We start from the raw sequence: 10,297 nt of genomic DNA, 5'->3' as shown, positions 1-10,297 counted from the left end.
TAGAGAATTCAAATGGTGAGCAAAGCTGTAAAAGAAAATTCAGCTCTCATGTTTTGGGCCCAGATTTATTTCTATGCAATATCTTGGGAAAACAAAATATAATTGTCCTTATATGATGCCTGATTTCATTCCCATGAGATAAATTACCTTTTCTTTTTTTCTTTTCCCAAAGAAAGTACTCAGTTTTACAGAGAACCAATCCAGAAATACTGAGGATGTTTTCATTTTTGTTGTTGTTCCTTTATGGAGGGTCTGGCACTTCTATTATACCAACAACAGGAGAAAAGGGTTTACCACATATTTGCATAATTAAATAGAAACACAGGAATTTCCATGGCTTGTGAAAAAGGAGCTCTGTGTCTTTAAGGCTCCACGGGGTTCTGGGCTGGGAGGCAGACAGACCAGCGCTGCAGCAGCGACTCATCCTATCGATAAGGTTCAGTTAGCCAAGGTGGAGGATGGGAAAAGAATGGAGCTGTCCCAGCTACTCAATGAGATCAGGGCAAACTATGAAAAGCTCCTCACCAGAAATCAGATAGAGACCGTGCTCTCAACAAGGATCCAGGTAATGATTTCATACAGACAGACACCCTCCAGGATAAGGAGACAATCCATGTCTATCCAATTCCTGTCCCGGCCTCTCTGAGGTACAGTATTTCCTTTTCAATGCAGCGTATTCTGGGGAAGGAATTTAGGTTTTACTGCAATGTGACGGGGACGACAGGGGGAAATGCTGTGATTATACTGTTAAGCGACCATGAAATGTGTTGATTGATGCATTTAATTTTTATGTAAATTATGAGGTTATGGTCATTAATAAACCATGGGGTCAACATGCAATAAAATGGTGCACTTGAACCTCTTTCAACATCCTCCAAGGAGGAAGCATTTCAAATACCCTTCAAAGATAATACAGAGTTACTTATAGAGATAATTTAAATGACATCTTAAAAATGGCAAGCTTTATAGTAAGATTTATTAGCTTGCACACTTTGTAGAGGAAAACTAAAATATTTTAATGAGTTCAGTTGTATTCAAGATCGTTATAAATAGAAATCATCTGGGCATAAGAACAGGGCATTCAGAACAATTCTGATATAAATCAGGACAATCAACACCCCCCACCACCACCACTGATTGATAGACTCTCCTCTTACATTATAGATTTTTGCTTTTGTGCTATGAGAATGTTTATTTCCAATATTTAGGCATGCTATATTTAAGTTTTAAAGACAAGCGAGAGCCAAGGTAAATAAGGGTTAAATCCTAGTTTTATAGACTTACTTTGTTTTAAAGTGACAATCACCTTCAGCAATTAATTAGGATCGCAAATCTTTAAACAAAGGTACAAACAAATATTTTAGAAACAAAGATATAGAAATTCAGGGATTTTTTTTTGTTTGTTTTTTTTAGTTTACCTACCATATCTGAGTTCAAGTCCTATTCTGAGCACCCAAATACTGCAAAGAGTTTACTTAACAACATCACAAAAAGGGGGAAAAGTATTGCTGGGAAATCATGGGACTTTACTCCATTAGCAATTCATTTTTAGTAACATTATAAATGTTACCTCTGGATAACATTGTCAGTCTTCATAGAGAATGATCAGGATCCTGGATTAAGCAGAGTCACTGGGATAATTAACTGTTGGAATAGTTCATTCACCTTTTACAAAGAAAGGGGGGGGATGGCCATTAATTTTTAATGACAATTTCTGAAAATTATAAACCTAATAAACACTTTTTTTTGCATTAGTAAAAATACAAGTTATTTAGTTTACAAGTCACAATGCTGAAATGCATCAGCTAAAGCCAAAAAGCAAGACTACATACAGTACATTTTGTTTAGTCGTTTTAACATATTTACCTTAGAGGACTGTTTTCAAAGAATTCAGGGTCAGCTTAAATAAATTCAAGAAAGCCTGTTTAATTATTACACAATAGGGAGCTATTTCAGGTACTTATTACTATATAACAACTACCCCAAAACTTAGAGTAAAGAAGTCATTGTATTCCCTCTCATGATTCGGTGGCTTGACTAGGTTCACTGGGGGTGACTTCAGCTGGACGTGACATTGGCTGGGACTGCAATCATCTTGGGGCACAACTGGGCTGGGTCATCCAAGGTGGCTCATTCATGGACCTGGCATCTTGGGATTTTGAAAGGCTGGCTCAGCAGAGATAAATGTTTCTCTCTCTCCATGTAGCCTCGGGATCTCTCTCCATCTGGCCTCTCTATATGATCCCTCCAACAGAGCATGCAGACTTCTTACATGCTGGTCCAAAAGCATAGAAGCTCCCAAAAGCATAGAAGTGCAAGTTGTCAGGATTTCTTAAAGGCTTAGGCCTAAAACTGACACTTCTGCCACATTCTACGGGCTAAAGCAAGACATAGGTCAGCCCAGATTCTATGTGGAAGGCCACCACACAAAGACATCCATTTTGGGACGGGTGGTTCATTGCAGGCCATCTTCAGAATCTAGCTACTATCCAAGCTTCGCTGCCCATTCCAAAATGCCAAAGACCAATGAATACCATCGTTTTCATGTACTCCTATCTCCTAAATTCTCAACACTTGCTTTTGTAGTTGCTCTGATATGTGATGCTGCTTGCTTTTGCCAACAACGCTGAGAACAACAAATCAAAAGAAACATATAAATGTTATCTAATACTTTGCCCTAAACTTCATTATCGACTTTCATGTACTGCAGTATTTCCTCCTTTAAAACATCTGTTGTACCATCATATTACATTTTTTAAATTTTAAAATGCATTTTTATAAAAATATAAAAAGGTTGTAACTTTTGCTTCAAAATATTACAACCAACTTCATACACTGCTCCTACTGCTCATGGGGCCAAATGTTCAGAATTCTGTCAAAAGATACTTTCACTGAATTTCAACATCAGTATAAGAACATTTAAAGCTAACCATCCAATAATCCATTTGTTATTTAATATGAGGACATTCAGAAAACAATTTTGAAGGAAGTCATTTTTTGCTTCTACCTCAGATAAACAAAATTAGCATGCCTTCTAAAAAGATCATATTGAAAAAGATAAATCAATAGTGGGTTAGCTTAATACCGAAATCTATTTTAGAGTTTCTAATGTCTATGATAACTTAATTCTCTAAATTATTCATAGTACACTTTCCAGAAATATTTACTCCCTGTGTATGTATCCGGTCCAATAATTGATTAATATAGGGTATATAACAGTTTATCTGCTTTTATAAAGCAACCAACAAGAAAATATGGGGGGGGGGGGGAATAGTAGCTAATTTCAATCCTTCTTCATTATTAATGCCATAAATACTGGAAAGTTAAGAATCAGAGGTCTCAAACTCAGGTCCTGTAAACTGTTACTTTTTGTTAAAATAGGTGTATTTTTTCCCTGCATTTCATAGACTGCCATAGTAGGAAGAGACTTCTGAGGTTCGTTTTACACCTGAGAAACCTGACGCTGAGTGTGCAATGGACTTGCTCCGGCATTTAAATGATTAGTAACGAAGCATCAAACATACATTTGTGATCTAACAACTTAAAGAAAATAATGATTCGATTCCCACGCTATTTTTCTATCATTGCTCTTAAGTGCCTCACTCTCAAGCGCGCTCTTTCTTTCCCTGTTACTGTTGTCGTTGGCTCTCTTCTAGCTGGAAGAGGATCTGAGCAAAAAGATGGACAAAGATGAAGAGGCTTTAAGGGCAGCTCAGGCAGAACTCAAGGAGGCCCGGCGCCAGTGGCACCACCTGCAAGTGGAAATTGAATCTCTCCACGCTGTGGTGAGCCTGTCTCCAGAGCAACCGGCCCATGGAGCCCCCGATGCTACATGGTTAAGGGGGAGGGGGAGGGGGCAGGGGGAGGGGGAGATAACCCCATTACCTTACAGTGAGAAACTGACTGTGAGCAAGAAATCCAGGCCATCAAAGGACTTGTATGCATGCACAAGACACTGGGGGCCATGGGAGGCTAGGGGAGGGTCAAGGGGAGAAAAAAAAAGGAGACATATATAATACTCTTCGTAATACTTTAAGCCAGGGGTCCTCAAACTTTTTAAACAGGGGGCCAGTTCACTGTCCCTCAGACCGTTGGAGGGCCGGACTATAGTTTAAAAAAAAAAACTATGAACAAATTCCTATGCACAGTGCATAGGAATATTTTGAAGTAAAAAAAAAAACAAAACGGGAACAAATACAATATTTGTATTTGCATGTGGCCCGCGGGCCGTAGTTTGAGGACCCCTGCTTTAAGCAATAAAACAATTAAAAAAATAAAAATAAATTAAAAAAATAGAAATCAAGGCCACTGAATTCTACCCCAGGTCCTAGTTTAACTACCCCTTTCCCTCCTTCACTCAAGGTGTAGTTCACCCCGATACAAATAAAGTGATCCTTGCTTATTGCCCTGTGATTCTCTACTTGTTAGAGTGGGGGACTAGAGCTCTTGTCATTATACAAAGTCACCACAGTGGAGAGTCCATACTTTTGAGATGTCTAATAAGACAATATTTAAACACTTTCCTAAAATGCTTTTTATATGCAGTCTGCTTTGGCTCTGTTATTAATAGTCTATATTTTTAATACTTAAAAAAGAATGATACGCAGAATTCTTATTCTTTCTTTAATTTTTTCTTTTTTATTGATTTCAAAGAGGGAGGGAGAGGGAGAGAGAGAGACAGAAACATCAATGATGAGAGAGAATCATTGATCGGCTGCCTCCTGCACACCCTCGACTGGGGATCGTTCCCACAACTTAGGCATGTGCCCTTGACCAGAATTGAACCCAGGACCCTTCAGTCCGCTTAATCTACTAAGCCAAACCATTACCTCTCATCTAACTAATGTAGTGTTATTACAACCTTTTGAAAAAAGAGAAAAAATACAATAGAATGAAGACATTGCAAATAAGAATTCAGAAACTCATTGTGTTTCACCGACTCATTGATGAAGATCTATCTAAAACAGGAACGGGGCCTGGAAAACTCCCTGCAGGCCAGTGAGCAGCATTACCAGATGCAGCTGCAAGACCTGGAGGCCGTGATTGAAGGACTGGAAAAGGAGCTCCAGGAAGTAAGGCATGGCATCGAGAAGCAGCTCCAAGAGCATGAGATGCTTCTCAACACGAAGATGAGGCTAGAACAGGAAATAGCCACGTACCGCCGCCTCCTGGAAAAGGAAGAAATCAGGTACCTGATCCCATGTGGTTCATGACAAGCGGCCAGAAATGCGGAGCCCCTTACGCCATTGTTGACGTAATCAGAGAAATTGAATCTAAAGAAATCGCCCCCATGGCAGGACCACTGAGTCTCTACAATTAAATAGGAGTAGTGCGCACTGCAAAGAATATGAGAAGTATTTCCAGCCTCCACAGATCACGGACAAAATAACCAAAGTCAGGGACATAAGCTACAACAAGGAGCACAGCAAGGCTAGAACAAAATGTCAATAATTACCAATCAATACAAAAATGACCGTTCTAAACTTTCTCACTCTCCTTGCCACGCCAAACTTTTAGAATTAGTCATTGCCTTATACGGACCACCCACAAAGAAAGTTTGGAAAACTATTACTACCACATTCCCACACACACAAAGGCCCACTCCCACCACACATTGAACACAAAAATATTACAACCATGGAAAGCAATGGTGTTTGGAGTATATGATTTAGAAGACTTCCAGATGTCCCAATAACAAAAGGTACCAAAGAGGAATTCTTATTGATTCACACAATTTCAGAATCTGCAATCACTTATAGGGTCATATGGCTTTGAACACAGCACAACCTCCAATTTTCCATGTTCCCATAAAAACAAAACTAGTCTTTTTTTTTAACCCTTTGTATGCCATAAGCATCAATGGCATGTGGGGACGGTTTCCATTTTGGATGTGTGGCAGTTAACTGGTTAAATATACTTTTAAAATTTTCAAGTACAGTCAACATACAATATATTAGTTTCAGACATACAACCCAGTGATTAGACATGTATATAATTTTTTTAAATCATCTAATAAATCTAGTAACCATCTGACATCAAGCATAGTAATTACAATACTACTGACTATATTTCCTATACTGTGCTTTACATCCCCAAGACTATGCTAGAACTACCAATTTGTACTTCTTCATCCCATGCCTCCAACCCCCTCCCATGGGCATCTATCAAAATGTTCTCTGAATCTATGATCTGTTTCTGGTCTGCTTGATCATTTGTTTTGCTTTTTAGATTCCACATATAAGAAATCATATGGCATTTGTCTCTGTCTGACTTACTTCACTCAGCACAACACCCTCTAGATCCATCCATGTTGCAGATGGCAAGATTTCATTCTTTTTTACTTTAATGGTTGAGTAATATTTCATAGTATATAAGTACCACTTCTTCTTTAAAAATAAACCTTTATTCTTGCTTGCTTCAAAATCCTGAGTCTTCTATAAAACTAGATGAAACTGCTTTAACCTATAATGTCTTGACACTTACTAAATCTTTGAAAACCGTAAATTAAATTCAAATATACCACTTACTAGCAGAGTGAAGCCAGGCAGGTTATTAAACCTCTCTGTGCATCAGTTTTCTCATCTCTAAAATGGGAACAATATTACCTACCTCATAGCATTGCTGTGAAGATTAAACAAATTAATGTTTGTAAAGTGCTTAAAATAGTATTATGTAAATATACATACAATTTATTATTAAATAAAATTAAAGGTTGTGAAATTTATTTAATTCCTAATCCTTCAAAATATTGGTAACTTGGCCTTTAATATTCCTGTAATACAATTTTTATTATGCTGCATTTAATATATACAAGAAAGTATCAAGAAAGATGTAATGAACTCCCATGTATGCACGTCCCCCAGCTCAGTGAGACATATACAATGTTATTGAAGTCTGTTCCACTCCCCATCACCCACACCTAAACCACATCCCCCCAATCTCATCCTCCTCCCTCAATCTAACCTGACTCCCAAATTTGATGCTTATTATACGAATATGTATGTATCCCTAAACAAAATATGAAATTGTTTTTGCATATTATTTTAACCTTTATAAACTTACTCTTTTTTTTCACTCAATGTTATATTTGGGAGATTCATCCATAAGGATCCAGTATACCCTGAGTTCATTTATTTTGACTGCTAAATAGTATTTCCGTTGTATGAATATACTACAGTTATCCATTCTGATTAGTGAGCATTTGTTTCCATTACCTGCTAATATTTTGTTGCTCCTACAATACAATTCTTTCCAATTTCAGATATTATGGTTGTATCCAAGGAGGAAAAAAAGAAAAAAAACCTACAAGTAGAGTTGGTTTTGTTTTACCTTCAGGTGAGTTTCTGATATTAGTAATTTACCTTGAAAAGCGAAGTGCCATTAGTAGGGATTGTAAATAAATTGAGCACTCTAACGTAGCAAAAATATGCAATATTTACATAAATGTTAACATGTGAATTGACTGTGATTAATGCTTCAACACTGTAATTTAATATTTCATAAATAAAATTTTTCACAGCCATTATAAATGAAATCTCTTTTTCAACAAAAGTCCCACAAAAGTGTGAGAATGAAAAAGTGGAAACAGTGACCAAACAGGCAATATTAAATGGAAATATCGTGAAGGCGAGCACTGAAGCTCATGGCACTATTCAGTAAGTAAAGTAATTCTGACTAAGAAATAAACATGTAAAGAAATTAACTTCAATCAAATAATCTCAGTGATCTTTGTTTGAATGTTTCCAAACATAATTTTAATTTGCTGTGATTTTTAATCTGACATGAGTAAGTATATATAAACGAAAACTCAGATAAAGGAATGCTCAGTCCTTAATTCACCATTTTTAAAAAAAATATAGCAACACATGAGAGTTCTATAGAATCCCTTGAAATTATAGTTATATTATTTTTTAAAGTATATAAATTTTAAATGTCATGATGTACATTGTAAAACTTAAAATGTCAATTATAAATCATTCAAACTTCTTGATTTCTTTTTCATATGGAATATATATTACATATTTCTTAATACATCTGTACTTCTTCATATAGAAAGGTTTATTTTATCATTTCAGGACCGAGAAAGTGGATGAAGTTATTAAAGAATGGGAAGGTTCCTTCTTTAAAGATAACCCTCGGTTAAGGAAAAAATCTGTTTCTCTTCGCTTTGACCTTCATTTAGCAGCCACTGATGAAGGGTGTTTACAGACTAAACAGGATAATCTACCAGATATAGAAGTCAGGCTTATCATGAGGAGATCATGCAGTATTCCCTCTATCAAACCTCCATCAGCAGCTCATTAACCCAAAGACAGTATTTGACTTGACTTGAAAATGACATTAGGATGGACCAAGGTGGGCGATGCTGACTACCTTCTGTCCCAAATGTAAGTTTAAGTATGAATGTTATGATTGATGTGTGATTCTCTTCGTGGGCGGAGGGATGGCAAGGGGCAAAATTTCTCTGCATTTAACTATGGATATATTTTTTGGAAAGGGAAGTGCAAATAAAATCAGAAAATCAGTATGATTTCTATTTTATTTATCCTCCAAATAATCATTTTTGTTCCCTTGAAATTTTATCAGAGATGGTAAGCATTAGCAGCTTAGTAAAATCTGTGACTTAATGCCTGAATACTCTAAGGAAAAGGGAATGGTTTATCTAAATATGATTGTACTATGTTAAGAATCACACTGAGTAATTCATCACTCTTCTATGACTGGTTATATCTACAAAGATTTTTCTAATTGAAAAAGAAAACAATTACTCAACTTTTAAAGAGGACTCCCTATTCCCTTAACCAAAAACGTTCCTTTTGAGACAATCATTTGCACACTTAGAAAAATAAGTTACTTTCCATGAGCAGTTTTGAGCAAAGTATAGAACATAGCCCAATACTAATTTGATTAAATAAAATTAACCTTCATCTGAAAGTGTTCTGTAGTCATGTGATTTCCAGAAGAGTTACTTTATTCAAAGAGCTTTAAAAATTGTCCTCTATCAACAACAACAAAAAAAGAGGCCAGTTGCACAAAATATGAAAAACTGATTACTACAGTTTCTAGAACAGTTATCCAACCTCCCCCTATCCCAGTTTTTCCATCTGTAAAGTTAAATGTGATTAATGGGAGTATTTGGTGTGAGCATTAGGTAAAATATTATATAAAGTCTTATAAGTATTTCCTGCAATTATTTATGTGAATTAAGACAACAGTATTGTTATCGAAGCTATGAGTATTTGCAGGATTTATGTTTTTAAATTGTTCCAAGTGTAATAAATATGGATAGAAAATATGAGTAAGTAGTGTTGCAGAGGTTTTTAAACAACTTAATTTGTTTAATACAGGTATATTTCTTTTAAGACCTTAAATTAAAAAAAAAAACTGTTTTAAACATTAGAAATTTATAGGCTATTAATTTTTTTCTAAACAGAAAATATGTTGAGTATCACTCACCATACTGTTATCCCAACTAAAGAATTATCCAAGGGCTATAGCTGTTAGCATTTTAGTACAGCCTTTTCAACTGAAACCTCTCTCTCTGTCTCTCCCTCTCTCTGTGTATGTCTCTCTCTCCTCCTCTCTCTCCTTTATTTCAACAACAAAAAGGTATATTTTAACCAGAAGAAAATTATGTTAAATAATCTTTAACATAACACAGGGATATCGTTAAATTTTTCTTTCAATTACTTCCGATTTCTTTAAGCCTTGCTTATTCTATTTAGTGAAAGGAATAATTTTGTCGTCAAGGTTACGACAGCATGTTAAGTGCTTATTCGTGCATAAGCATCTAACCTAAAATACATCCTATATGTAAAAGTGTTTAATTCACTATCAGTTAAAAGCTACTAACTTCATAAAGCTTTGAAAACGCAGTCATATAAGCTATTGTACTAAACTTACTGTACTAAACAACAGTAATCGTAATGGAATATATCTAGTGTCATTGATATGCAGTGTAAAAGCTTAATAGTGGGCATCATAAATGTAACTGCTTGTAATAGTAATTCCACTATGCAGCTATTGTGTGTAACGTATATTTCAAAATACAGTATTTGAATTTATAACAAAGTTCTATTTGCTCTGGGACATTTTAAATTGGGATATGAATTTACCAAAGTAAATGACACCACTATAATAAAAATTGTAAAACTGAGACATGAACTCTAAATCTGCATTGTGTTGAGTTTGAGACATGGTGTTGAGTTTAATTGTTCTAATATGGTTAGTTCACTTGGGGACTGACAAACTGTAACCATGGCAGAGAGAGAATTTCTTATATAGTTTTTTTTAAACA

General features: G+C 35.7%; 1 protein-coding gene across 4 annotated transcripts; it reads left to right on the top strand.

The window, feature by feature from the left end:
- Nucleotides 1–382: 382 nt before the first annotated feature.
- On the top strand, nt 383–10,168 carry KRT222 (keratin 222). 4 transcript variants are annotated; one of them, XR_013996979.1, is made up of 7 exons: nt 383–647; nt 3,657–3,785; nt 4,968–5,188; nt 7,262–7,335; nt 7,520–7,655; nt 8,076–8,387; nt 9,610–10,159. XR_013996979.1 is itself a non-coding variant. In XM_081109853.1 (6 exons), exons 2-6 carry the CDS (start codon nt 3,681–3,683, stop codon nt 8,302–8,304), a joined length of 765 nt encoding a protein of 254 aa, XP_080965979.1. In that variant the 5' UTR covers nt 383–647; nt 3,657–3,680; the 3' UTR covers nt 8,305–10,168. The 4 variants fall into 4 exon arrangements, 2 of the variants coding, with proteins under 2 accessions (XP_080965979.1, XP_080965978.1); XR_013996978.1 differs by having other exon boundaries at nt 389–565; nt 9,610–10,167; XM_081109853.1 differs by having other exon boundaries at nt 8,076–10,168.
- Nucleotides 10,169–10,297: the final 129 nt, after the last annotated feature.

This window comes from Myotis nattereri (assembly GCF_964212035.1).
Source record: "Myotis nattereri genome assembly, chromosome: 16".
In the NCBI taxonomy this organism is placed as follows: domain Eukaryota; kingdom Metazoa; phylum Chordata; class Mammalia; order Chiroptera; family Vespertilionidae; genus Myotis; species Myotis nattereri.
Note: the sequence above shows the minus strand (reverse complement) of the source record. Positions and strands in the feature narration are given on the sequence as shown.